This window comes from Stenella coeruleoalba (genome assembly GCF_951394435.1).
Source record: "Stenella coeruleoalba genome assembly, chromosome: 4".
NCBI classification, from domain to species: domain Eukaryota; kingdom Metazoa; phylum Chordata; class Mammalia; order Artiodactyla; family Delphinidae; genus Stenella; species Stenella coeruleoalba.
Genome location: NC_137149.1, coordinates 3,376,637 through 3,389,733, shown reverse-complemented (window position 1 = coordinate 3,389,733; position 13,097 = coordinate 3,376,637). Strand labels below are relative to the sequence as shown.

At 59.2% G+C, this 13,097-nt stretch overlaps 1 protein-coding gene across 4 annotated transcripts in view; it reads right to left on the bottom strand.

The window, feature by feature from the left end:
* Positions 1-13,097, bottom strand: part of ABLIM2 (actin binding LIM protein family member 2) — a 151,932-nt gene that overhangs the window by 78,866 nt on the left and 59,969 nt on the right. For all 4 annotated transcript variants that reach the window (XM_079920549.1, XM_079920548.1, XM_079920547.1 and 1 more), the window contains exons 5-6: positions 11,219-11,345; positions 8,195-8,288 (exon numbers count right to left, since the gene is read on the bottom strand). In XM_079920549.1, coding sequence (XP_079776675.1) covers positions 8,195-8,288; positions 11,219-11,345 — 221 coding nt within the window. The remainder of the gene's footprint in view (positions 1-8,194; positions 8,289-11,218; positions 11,346-13,097) is intronic.

Genomic DNA, 13,097 nt, shown 5'->3' with positions numbered 1-13,097 from the left:
GCAAATCCAAACGACAGTGAGACACCACCTCACACCCACGAGGGCGACTGTAATGAAAACAAAATGGAAAATAGCAAGTGCTAGTGAGGATACGGAGAAATTGGAACCCTTGCACATCGGTGGTGGGGATGTAAAACGGTGCAGCCACTGTGGAAAACACTGTCAGTGCCTCCAAAAGTTAAACACAGAACTACCACACAACCCAGCGATTCCACTCCTAGGTATTTAGGAAAAAGAGAACAAAAGAGATAAAAACCTGGGTCCACACAATAACGCGCACGTAAATCTTCACAGCAGCGTTATTCCCAGTAGCCAGAAGGTGGAACCCGCCCAAATGTCCAAATGTGAGTGTGATAAACACAACGGCAGATTGTTCAGCCATGAAAAGCCACGTGGGGCCCCCAGGATGTCTTATAAGGACACTCGTGTCCTTACAAGATGAGACAGCAGAGCTCTCTGCCACGGGAGGACACAGGGAGAAGGTGACAATCTCCAAGCCAGGAACCCAGTGCACTGGCACCTTGATCTCAGACTTCCAGCCTCTAGAGCCATTGTTTAAGCCTCGCAGATCATAGCACAGCAGCCCAAGCCAACTGAGACAGGCTCACGAAGTCCAAAGTAAAAGTGTCCTCACCCCTTGCATCAACCCCCACTGCTGCTCTGCTCTGTCTCGCAGTGGCCACGGTGGCCGGGGCGTTCCACGTGATCGGAACCCAGCAGCAGCCCCTGCTCCGTCAGAGCCCTTTCCTCCCTACAACTGTCCTAGAAGGGCCACAGTCATCTGTGCCGTCACCCCAGCCCCCAGCCCGGGAGGCAGCGCAGCCCCTTACCCAGGTGGGACTCAAGATGGCGCAGACTTTAAAAGTGTATCAAAAGCCCATGAGATTTTGCGGTGCGTGGTTTGAAAACGATGTCTTGTGCCTTCTGACAAGCGGCTGTCATCTTTAATCAGACAGAACCAGGCTCGTTAGGAACGCAGCCTCCGGGGGCACAGAGCGAGCGCTGTTCCTCAGCGGTACCCAGGCAGAGTGGAGGGCACTGAGCGCGGCCCGACCGTGGACATTAGGGACCAGCCTGGCAGTGTCTCTGGGCTGCAGAAACTCCCTCCCCTCCCTGCAGAGACGAGCAGCCAACCCCTCCCGCCTCCCCCAGCTGTGGGAAGCACGGAGGGATGGGCCTCCCCTACCCCATCGGAAGCAGGCACCCCCTTTTCCTCCCTAAAGCCATCCATGGCCTCTTCCATTCCCTGGAGAAGCGGCTGTGCCTCCGCCTGCTTTGGGGCCCTCCCCTGGGTCCCCGCTGCAGGGCGCACATCCCCCAGCCCAGCCAGCTCCCAGGGGCTGCTCCTGGCACAGCCCCCAGTTTGAAGCTTTAGTCTCCTTCGGGAATGACCAGAACTGGAACCGGATCTTGAAAGCCCTGATCTCCAGGGCGCACCGATCAAATGAAATTTACCGAGAAGCTAATCAAGATCTGTAGCAGGAAGGATGCAGTCGGGGGAGGGGGGAGCAACTGGCAGCCCTCCCAGCTCTGTGCCATGTCAGCAAAGACCCTCCCCAGAACCCCTGACTCAGCCCTGCCCCCTCCCCACTGCTGATGCCACAGGCCTCGGGACAGGCTCGCTCTGGGCTCGGGGTCTTGGGGGACCACATGGAGGCTGGCGTGGCTCCCTGACTGTGTTTGGGCTCTGTTCCTCTCTCTCCCCCAGCTCCAGGACTCGGGTGACCGCTCCAGGACTAAGCCTTGTCCCCTCGTTCTGTGCTGTCCCAGGCCCTAGAGCAGAGCTGCACGCAGAGGGGCTGTCCCATAAAGATGTTCTGAACGAGAAAATGGTACCCGCCAGGCAAGCATAACGGGGTCCTAGAGGACAGGGGGGTTCTGACCAGTGAGTGTGGGAGCAGCGAAGTGACATACTCCACCTCCAGGCACGTCAGCTATCAAGGCTCTGAGAAGTCCTGCAGTAAGGACGTGGGTGTGGCGCCCTTGCCGGGCTTCCTCAACCCAGATGCCCGGGAATGTGCTGACGGACCGATGGTTAAGGACAAGGACGGAACACACTGATCCTCGCTGGGTGCTGAGCAGGGCGTGGCGTCAGGCTGAAGGCAAGTCCGCGTGTGTCTCTGTGTGTCTCTGTGTGTGTGTGTGAGTCTGTGTACGTATGCGTGTGTATTTTTGTGTCCCTGTGTGTGTCTCTATGTGTGTGTATCTGTGTATTTGTGTGTCTGTATCCGTGTGTATCTCTGTGTCTCTGTGTGTGTCTATGTGTGTAAGTTTGTGAGTATCTCTGTGTCTGTGTGTCTTTGTGTGTGTGTGTCCGTGTGTCTGTGTCTTCGTGTGTGTCCGTGTGTCTGTGTGTGTCTTCGTGTGTGTCCGTGTGTGTGTGTCTTCGTGTGTGTCCATGTGTCTGTGTGTGTCTTCGTGTGTGTGTGTCCGTGTGTCTGTGTGTGTCTTTGTGTGTGTGTCCGTGTGCATCTTTGTGTGTGTGTGTCCGTGTGTGTGTGTCTTTGTGTGTGTGTGCGTCCGTGTGTCTGTGCGTGTCTTTGTGTGTGTGTGTCCCTGTGTCTGTGTCTTTGTGTGTGTGTGTCTGTGCGTGTCTTCGTGTGTATCCGTGTGTCTGTGCGTGTCTTTGTGTGTGTGTGCGTCCGTGTGTCTGTGTGTGTCTTTGTGTGTGTGTGCGTCCGTGTGTCTTTGTGTGTGTGTCCGTGTGTCTGTCTTTGTGTATGTGTGTGTCCGTGTGTCTGTGTGTGTCTTTGTGTGTGTCCGTGTGTCTGTGTGTGTCTTTGTGTGTGTGTGCGTCCGTGTGTCTGTGTGTGTGCACGTGATCCAAAAGGATGACGTCTAAATGCTAACGGTAGTTTTTCTGGGTGATGACATGCATTATGTATGATTTTTCTTTTATGATAAACAGGTATTCCCTCTGAGAGTGTTTTTAAAATAAACACGTTCATTAAGTTTTAAAAAGGGAGCGAGAAGCTGGGGTCTTGGGAAGCTGACTTCACCTCTGTCCTTAGGAAACGCCTTTATTTGTTCGGAACTCAGGGTTTGTTTTCTCCCAGTGATAAAAGTCCTGCTGGCTTAGGAGGGTGAAAAGTGCCAAGGAGAAAAGAGAAGAGGAAGAAATAAACACACCAGCATAGGGAGTCGCAGGAAAGGGTCCATTTGAAATGGAGAAACTTTCAGCTGGCCGCCCCCCTCCCTCCAGGGCTCCTCCAGGTCAGGCAGGGGGACCCCTGCCACCGTCCTCACGGGGAACTCCGCCCCCAGGCCAGGCTGGGACACAGTGAGCCTTCAGGAAGGTGAGTAGTGGATGGAGAAGGGAAGGAAGGGAAGAAGGAAGGAGGGAGGGAGGGAGGGAGGGAGGGAGGGAAGCACAGAGGAAGGAACAAAGGGAGGGAGGGATTAATTAGTGGTCCCAGGGGGACCCTGGGCTTCTCGTTACCATGGAGACAGCCAGGCTGCAGGAGGCAGGTGGGGCTCAGACAGAGGCCCCGCCAGGGTTATAAGGAGGATGGGGCTGGCCAAGACGCACCCCATTCCCCGCCCCCGCCCACCTGTTCCTGCTAATACTGTGAGAACCAGTAGAGAACAACGTGATGGCAGGGACTCAGCTAGGGACCCCCTCTCACGCAACACCCCCTCCACTCGTCCAGCCCTGGGCTGGTTGATCTGCTTAGACCACCGTCCCCTGGCAATGCACAGCCACCTTCCAGCTCTCTCCGTGGAGAGACTCCATCCCCAGGAGCCAGCACTGCAGCAGGGCTGCTCCCAGCCCCCTACCTCTGCTCCTTGCCCTGCCCCCCCCACCCCAGCCAGCCAACCCCGCGACGGGGAGGGGGCTTGTGTCAGCCCCTCCCAGGTCCCCACCGGACCCAGGACGCTCCTGGCATGGAGCTGGCTCATCAGGACAGACACCCCAGACACGCAGGATGCGAGACAACATGCAGTGGAGGATGTTAAATATTTCGAGTGACAGAGGGAGTGGGGGGACTGCACTACCACCAAATGCACACCTCACGGGCGGGCGCCCAGCGCAGGTTGGCCCCGGGCCCGGCGCATGCAGACGCGCACAGACTGAGGGCTCCCGCAGGGGCGGGGAAGAGGCCCGGGCTGCTCCCCTACTCCAGCACCTTGGGAGGCAGAGCCGGTGGGGTGGCAGGTGCCTTGGGGGCCTTGCACCTGGCTGATCTGCCCCGCTCCCTGCAATCCCACCCACCTGCAGCCAGTGTGGCCTCCCCATCGGCCCAGAGAGCTTCCTACCTGCACGGGGTCCTGGCGCCACAGCCCAGTCGGAGCAGTCGGCCCCTCGGCCCCTGTCCAGCCCCGCTCCCGGGACAGGCTGGCAGGAACAGGCAGTGTGACCGTGAGGACGGGGGCAGAGAGCGGGGGCACAGAGATGCCCTCACCCTCCAGCCAGCGGTCTGGATCCTCCTCTTTCTTTTTCAGGTCCTGTCCCCTGCCACCTGCCGGCCCTCAAGAGCCCGCTGCACGCCCGGCTGGGTCCCAGCACGGCGGCTGCTCCTTCCGTGGAGCCGGCTTGTCCCCGCCCGCCTGCCTGCAGCTGCCGCCTCGCTGGGGAGGAATCTCAGAGCTGTGCAGGTCCCGCTGACTCAACTGCCACACACCGCGGAGCTCGCCGCCCGCAGGGGCGAGAACAAAAGCATCCATCTTCCCTGGGAGGCCCTTTATCCTCCAGCCCCCATCAGCTACCTCGTGGCCGGCGCTGAGCTGGGGGGCACTCCGCAGACACGACCCCTCGGATCCCCGAGGAGGGTCTGGTGACCGGGCCGCCAGGGCCGGGGCTGGCGTGTCCCGCCCACCCCAAAGGGTGCCGGAAGCGGGCCAGGCTACAGTCACACACCTGTAGCGACAGCTGCTCAGCCCACAGAGCCTAAGATGCTGCCCGCTAAGGCCATCAGGTATCGCAGCGTGGCGGGAAACAGCACACAGCAACACCTACGCAGGGGGAGGCCAGGCGGTCGGGCCAAGAACAGGCACCGGGAGCCCGGCTGGGCCTCCTGGGCTCGGCACACGCTCTCCCAGACACACAGACACGAGCCCACAGAGTGAGGGCACCAAGCAGGGCGGGAGGGGGCCGGCACTCTGGGGAGCGGCTTGAAGAGACGGTGCAGCGGCTGGCGGACCTGGACAGGTGAGGGTTGCAGGTTTCTAGTCTCTTTAAACGGGGGCGACTTGAGCTGTTTCAACAAGCCACCAGGAGGATGCCTTGTGGCCCCCAGGGAGGAAAGGAGATGGCAGGGTAAGGCTCCAGAGGAGGCGGGCGGGGTTCGGACCGGAACACAGGGTTGGGGGCTGTGGCTGGGAGGAGAGACAGAGCCTCCGTCAGGAAGGGCAGGAGCGGGTGGGCTAGAAGCTTCGCAGACAGCCCTGAGTGGCGTCTGACCCTCTCTCTGTTAAGTCTTAGACAAGGTCATTGTGGCTGGCCGGCTGGGGTGGGAGGGCAGCAGCCCAGGAGAGCGAGGAAGGTCTGGAACAGTCTTTTGGGGGAACAGAGAGAAACAGGCTTGAACTGCCAGGCACTGCGGCAGGTGGGGCCCTGGCCGGGGGATCCTCCAGAAGCCTCGGTGCTGCTGCCGGAGGTGGCGGCTGCCCAGACTCCCCCAGAGCAGGGTCTGCAGCAGGGTCTGGGTGAGGAGAGAGCCCTGGAGAGACGGGAGGGCCAGGTGAGACGTCACCGTGGGGTACGGCGGGAGGACGCATCCTTCGTGCACGTTCGGAGGATGGGGGTACAAACATGAGGCGTGATCACCACCCCAGAAAAACATACAAGATATTCATCAGATGAGATGTCAACAGTCTCATCACGTGACCACCCGCCCAACTCCGTCAGAAAGACATGGAGCCCCCAGTGTAGAAACAGGCGATGCTGACGGAAGATAACTGAAATGCAAGAACTCTGATTGGCTAAAAATGACAAAGAAGACCCGGCACCACTAGGAGTGGGAGGGAAGCAAACAGCAGCGAGGCCCCACGTTCTCCCCTATCAGCTCGACACAGGATTTCATAAAGATTACACCCAGGGTGGGAGATGGGAAAGATCGCGCTCTGTTGATAAGCACGTAAATCAGAATAAACTTTCTGGAAAGCAATTTATGTGTCAAGAACCCTTACAAAGTTCATGGTTGTTGGCTCAGTTTCTATACTTCTGTGAATGAATCTTAAGGAAAACTAGAAATGCAATAAAAAAGATGTTCATCTCAGTGTTATTTATCATAGTAAAAAAGTGGAAAACGGTGCTCTGTCCAACGATGCATGATCAGCCTAAAGCATTCTGGTCTAATCCTACGAGGAAATACGATGCAACACTGAAACACTCGTATGTGCGATGCACCTGGAAATGTTATGTGAGACAGATTCAATCACAGAGGACCCCACATAGTGGACGATTCCATTTACATGACGCGTCCAGAACAGGGAACTCTACAGAGACCCAAGTAGATTGGTGGCTGCCACGGGCTCAGGGTGTAGGGGAGGAACAGCTAAGGGGTACAGGCTTCTTCGTGAGGTGATGAGAACGTCCTAAAATGGACTGTGGGGATGGGTGCACAGCTCTGTGAAGATACTAAAAACCACCGAATCACACACTTTATGCGGGTGAGTTGCGTGGTGTGTGAACTATATTCCAATAAGGCTGTTTACAAAAAGACCCATAAAACACAAAACAAAAACATAGGAGCCTATTAAATAGGACATGGGAGTTGAAAAAAATCAGGATATAATGTATAAATGGTTTGATGCCAACTCTGACATGTGGAGAGAGAAAAAACTGGAAGGAATCCAGCCAAAAAGTTCAGCTAAATATGATCGCATGTCAGTGACTTCCCCCTTTATTTGTGCTTTGCAAACTCTCAGTCAATGAGGGTGTAATCACAGCCCCCCCGCAGGGGCCTCTGGGCGTAGAAGGGCACAGCTCTGCACAGAGCCTGGGACCATTCCCGCTGTGGCATCTGGGAAATGGGGAGATGGTGGGGAGGGCCTCACTGCCCCTGGGTGGGTGTGGCCACCCCCTTCCCCTCCCCGCTACCTGGAGCTGAGGCCCTGGGGCAACTCTCTCCCTGCAGCTCTGATGTGAAGTGTAATTTCAAGAAAAGCAGCTCAGTGCTCAACGTGCAATTCACCAAGGCATTCTGCGCCCGCTACTGCTGGGCTCTAGCTGTGGGGCGGACAGCGCAGGAGTCCTCGAGGATGTGGGAATGCCCAGCCCTTCCTGGCTGGCCTCCCGGCCTCCGGCCTCAAGTCCAGCCTCAGCGGCAGCCTGAGGGAGCTCTCTGGTATGCAAATCCGACCCAGGCTTTCCAGGGTTCAGAAGCCCTTGTCTGGGAGGGTGGCCTGGGCCCCGCAGCCTCAGACCCCAACCTGTCTTCCCACCCCCAGAGGCTGCTTCTGTGACCTCCTTGGAAAAGGCTCCCAGGCCCCTTGGCTGGGTCAGGGCCCCTCCTCTCCCACTGCTCTGCCCCCTCCCCACCCCCCAGGTCCTCTGGTTACCTCTGCCCTCCCCAACAGACCATATGCTCGCCGAGGGATGGCCCATCCACCCGCCCCAGCGCAGAGCCCAGGAGGGGCTGCAGAGTAGGGTGGAGGGGCAGGCTGGGCCAGAGCATCAGGGGGGTGGGTTTGGTCCTGTGCACCCCATGGTATTGATCTTACTGAACAAATGTAGTAAAGTGCTTAACACATGTTATTTTCACAAAGGGACACACCCGTGTAACTACCACCCAGACCAAGAAACGCACCTGTCAGCACCCCAGAAATGCCCCAACCTGAGATCGCTGGGTGACCGGTCCGCCTCTGTGGACCCAGCCCTGCCTCCCAGGCTCCCTGTGCAACCCGCCAAGCCTCAGATTTCCCATCTAGATGCCAAAGGGCTGAACCAGGATCGCAAGTTCTTCCCACCTCTCTGTCAACGTGTAAAGGGCACAGGTGAGAGAGTGTTGCAGGGAAGTATTCCTGGAGGAGGTGGCACTCACTGGGCAGACCCTGGAAGGTGCCCTCTGGCAGAGCTGGGAGGCAGAGGCTCAGGGCTGCGGGTTCCTGCACAAACATACACCCCAGACGCCACGAGAGGCACCTTCTTATCCTCTCTGTTAACTCCTAGGGGGCGGGCAGACCCCCGTGCCCAGAGAAGACCTTAGAGCGGGCGAGGGTCATGCCTGCAGCCTCCAGGCGGCCTCCTTACCTCCAGCACGTGCCCCGTGATGTACTTCTCACAGCCATCGCAGCGGATCCCGAACTTGCTGTGATAGTCCGCCTCACAGTAGGGCAGCCCATCCCTGCAACAGAGCCGGCAGTCAGGACGGCGGGGGCACCCCCGGGACCCCCAAGCCCTCAGAGTCCTCGCCAACGAGAGCGGCCACGTCCAAGGGGCAAACGCCCACTTCCTCCTACTCTGGGTACAGCGTGTATGGGGCACTTACGGGCACCAGCACGGCCCCTCGGTCATCAGGGCAGCCCCAAGAGAAATACCACGAAGATCGTCCCATTTCACAGGTGGACAAACTGAGGTGCAAGAGGTGGGGCCGCCCGCTCAGGGGGCGAGCGAGGGCTGGCGGAGGGCTCCAAAGGCTGAGCGCAAGGAATCAAAGCTGCGTCTGGGAAATAAAAGACGTGTCCGCAGACGTGGCTCTTCCTTCCAGTTCATTCTGTCAGATGTTTAACAACCGGGGTGGGAAAGAGTCTATTTCCGCATTGGGTGGCTTCCTGCTCGTTCTGAAAGGGGTCTGGGGCGCTGGAGAAAAACGTGAGCCGACAAGGGGGTGTGACAAAGCCGCCCACGGTGGAGACCAGGTCTGGGGGTGACAAGATGCCAAGTGGCAGGCGTGCCTTGGGACCGACCCTCACCCTCCCGGGCGTGGCCGGGAGCTTCCTGCTCTCGAAATCCGAGGGGCGAGGGGCATCAGGCTGCGCAGGAAGGAGCGACGCGTCCACGCCCCCCGCGCACAGCAATGGCGGGCTTCCTACGCGCCGCGCGCGTGGCTCGTGACTTTGGGAAATTGGGACGAGCGGGACACCTCGTGGGCACTGCTCATGAATATCTGGGCAGCCGTGGGCGGGCTGCTTGAATGCCGAGCCCCCTTCACTGAACTGTAAGGAGAAGCTGGTTTGCAGGTGGTGGACGGAAGACAACGCAGACACAAGGCCTGGACAGTGTCTGGCCTGCGGTCGGAGCTCATTAGTTATCACTATGGGGTCAACGCCACGGGACGAGTGGCAGTGACGGTGTCGGAGGTGGTGCCAATGCTTCCTGCTGGGCAGCGGCGAGTGAACAGGCTTGCACTCAAACGCCCAGAGTCCCAGCTGTCACTGAACCCGTCTGGGCCTCAGCTTCCTGGCTGTAAAGTGGGATCGGTAAGTGCAAGGTCTAAGGGAGACAAGGTATGGCCGGCACCTGGCACCCGGTGGCCATCGCCAACCGGGGCTGTCCCCCTGGCCCCGGGTCCAGCCCAATGGGACTTGGGCGTGGAGGCGACTGGCCCGGGGGGTGCAGGGTCGGGGGCGTTACTCTGGTGCGTCATCCCCCCCCGCCCCCAACCCCGCACTGCTGCAGTTGCCGTGTGAGCCCCAGTTTGGTTTCGATGTTTGCTCAGCTGCTAACGGAAGGTGAGATTTCTCGAGCTTGTTGGGAGACTGCAGCTAGTGGCGCCCTCTCTTCCTCAAAGCTCAGGACCTCGTCTGGGTCACACAGATGACGGCAGGAGGGGTGAAGTCCCGGTGTTTCTCTGCAGCCTCAGAAACGAAGCAGCCCTTCCTTCCACAGGAGAGGGGACACGTATATTGGGCACTTAGGGTCCACCTTCAAATGCCCTGACCTCAGGGCCCCGACCTCTCCCCAAAAAAGGCTGTACATGCAGCAGATCCAGGAGGTTCAAAGATGACGTCTCCATGGCAACACCACCACGCCCTCATCACGAATTCCGGGCTGTCCCAGAGGCTGCTAAGTAACGCACACGCTGTGTGGGTGAGAGGGGCTGCAGCGCTCTGGGGGCTGGGCATCATTTTGTTTTATTTTAAGTGCTCTGTCCCCAAGGCTGCCTTGGCGTGTCACTCACCCCTTCCCTTTACTATGACAGAGGCAACGGGTCCTGGCCCAAGTGGCCAGAAACCCCCCCAGCCTGACCCAGCCTGGACAGAGGCTCATCTTGATGTGGGGACTCTCACTGGCAATGTTTGATTTTGAGATAATTGTGGATCCAAACACAGTTGTAAGAAACGGGACAGAGAAACCAGGACGGCCTTCGCCAGGTTTCCCCAAGGCTCACATCTTACAGAATTAGAGTACAAGGTCCACAGGAAATTGACACTGGCACACGCAGCGACCCGATTCGGATTCCCCCAGTGAACACCTGCTCTCGCGTGCACATGCGTGTGCATGCATGTATGTGTGCGTGTCTTATTCTCGGAAGTTTTATTGCAGCGGTTTTTGACCCCAGTCAATTCCTGTGATGGTTCTGTTCCCTCAGAGCCTCAAGAACTAGCACAGTCTTTGATAGAATTTGCCAGAAAAGCCCCTAACTGGCAGGAGGGAGCCGCTCTGCACTCAGAGAAGCTGCTCCTTTGAGCTCAGCCTGTAACCCTTCCCTCCCCGGTGCTGTCTGGGGGCTCACCTGACTCAGTTTCCTGATCTCCAGGGATTAGAATGCACCTGGCAGACCAGCTGCCTCTGCTCAGGGCCCGATCCCCAGAAGCTCCCTCCCCACTGCCTCTGGATAACGGTGCTCCCCCCGCACCCCAAACCAGCCACCGCTGCATCCTGAGCACACATCAGGGACCCTGTGTCGGCCAGCGGGAGCTGCCGATGGCCCCGCGGCAGAAGACAGGGCTGCGCCGTCACACCCGTGACACCCGAGCCCGGTCAGCCCTCTCTCCCTTGCTCTGCTGCCAGCCTCGGCCGACGTCCACTTTGCATCCTGCAGGGGTGCAGGCACCAGCAAGGGGGGCGAATTCCACGGGCGAGGGTGACACCAGGGGCGGTGTGGGGAGGTGTTTTACAGGGTCAAAGGTGGGAGCGGTAAAGTCTCTGTCCCAGTGAACAGCAAGAGCATGGGAGTCTCTGCAAACCACGCTGAGGACGCAAGGCTGGTAGGGAGAGGGGCCTGGCCGGGGCTCTTCCCCTGGCACAGACGGGAGGAGCTGGCGGAGGGTGGGCACAGGACGAGCCCTGCCCCGCCCCCAGGTGACAGGCCAGTGAGCCCCGCCCACTCACTTGCTGATATACTCCGCGTTCAGTTGTTTCCCGCACGTCTTGCACTTGAAACAGCCCAGATGCCAGTGTTTCTCCAGGGCCACCAGGGACTGGCCGTTTTTGATCTCCACTCCGCAGCCCTTGCAACCTGGAAGAAAGAACGGAGCACAGCCGTCATCCTCGTGGGTGTGGGCGAGAGGCGCAGGGTGGCGGCCCTGCACCGCTGGGACTTCAGACACCCCAGGGGCAGTGAGAGCGGGCCTGGGGACGGGACAGACGGAACCGTCCGCCGCGGCCGTTACACGACAGCCAGCGTGAGCGCGCGTCGAGCGCCGACCGCGTGCAGCCTGGGCCGTGCGCCTGGGGTACCAGCATGAACTAGACAGAGGCCCCACCTTCCAGGGACGGGCGTCCAGGCCTGCGGAAGCAGATGGGGACTTGCACAGGGGCACCCTGCAGTGGGCACTGCCCCAAGCATGGCCCGGGCAGCAGGGTGCCACGATGGCAGGAGCTCTGGGTGGCCTCGCCTGTCCTGCTCTGTTGGCAGGTGGACTTTGAACCTAATTGTGCCCCCCCACCAGGAAAGGTGCCGCTTTAGAGAGGTTGGAGCCCCGATGCCTATCCTCTGAGCGCTCGCCTGCCGGGGTGCCCCTCCCAGGAAGCCCTCCGGCCCCGGCTTCTGAGCTCCTTCTGTGGCCAGCCGTGCCACATCCCGGACATAGGACAGTGGCCACCCGCGCTTGTGCTCCCGGCCTCAGCCCAGGTCGGAGCCAGGCCCCAGGAAGCACCTTCACCCCCGGTGATGGGGGCTCTCCCTCCCATGGCCCCCAGCCTGGTCTGGGCCCCTGACTGGTCTCCCCGCTGCTCCTCCAGCCATGCCCATCCCTGATCAAGCCCCCCCCAGGGTCTCGGGTGCTCAGGACACAGCCCTGCTGCCTCCCGACCCCTCCAGCCATGGGCAGCCACACCGGGGGCTCCCACAGTCAGTGCCACGTGTGCTGAAGGACCGGGGGTGGAGCAGGCCGGGCAACGTCAGGGGCAGAGACAGGCAGCATGACCTGCCTGGGGCGTGCGTGTGTGTGCACATATCTGTATCGAGTACGTACACGTGTGTCTTATGTGCACGTGTTGTGTCTGATTACGTGCACTTGTATCTTTGTGTGACATGTCTGTGCAGACAGGTATATCTGTGTGTGACTGTGTGCAGGGGTGTGTGTGCAGGGGTGTATCTATGTATGCGTGTGTTAGTGCCTGTGTGTGTTGTGTGTATGCATGAGCGTACATGTCTGTGTGAGTGTGTGTCCCTGCGTGAGTCTGTGTGTGTGTGTAAGTGTGTCTGTGTCTGTGCATAAATGTGCATATGTCTGTATGTAGGTCTATCCGTCTCTGCGTGTGTCTGTCTGTGTGTGGCTGCATGTGTGTGTCTCTATGTGTGTGTGTGTGTCTAGTATTTCCATGTATATCTGTGTGTGTCGGGGACATGACAAGGGTGGGGCCTTGGGGACCCCAAAGGGCCCTGATGAGCAGAGGCGAGCAGGGGGTGCCCTGAGGGACTCAGCATTTCCTGGGCTCAGCCAGGCAGGGACCCCCCCACCCTAGATGAAAGAATGGGGCCCAAGGTCCAGCAGCCTGGCTCCAATCCTGGCCCTACTCCTCGGGGTCACACTGGACAAGGCTCTTTCCTCTCCGTGTGGAGCCCTGTTTCCAGCCGGGGGGTGGGGCGGGGCAGTCACATTCAGTGGCGGATCTCATATGAAGACAGCAGAGCCCGCACGTCTAGATGCTGATGCTGCCGGGACACGGCCAATGCACGGCGGGCTCACCAGACTCTGCTCTGACAGGGATTTGCTCTCCTTTTGGGCAGAGCCCAGCATCACGTTATCTTTAAGAATAAAAAATA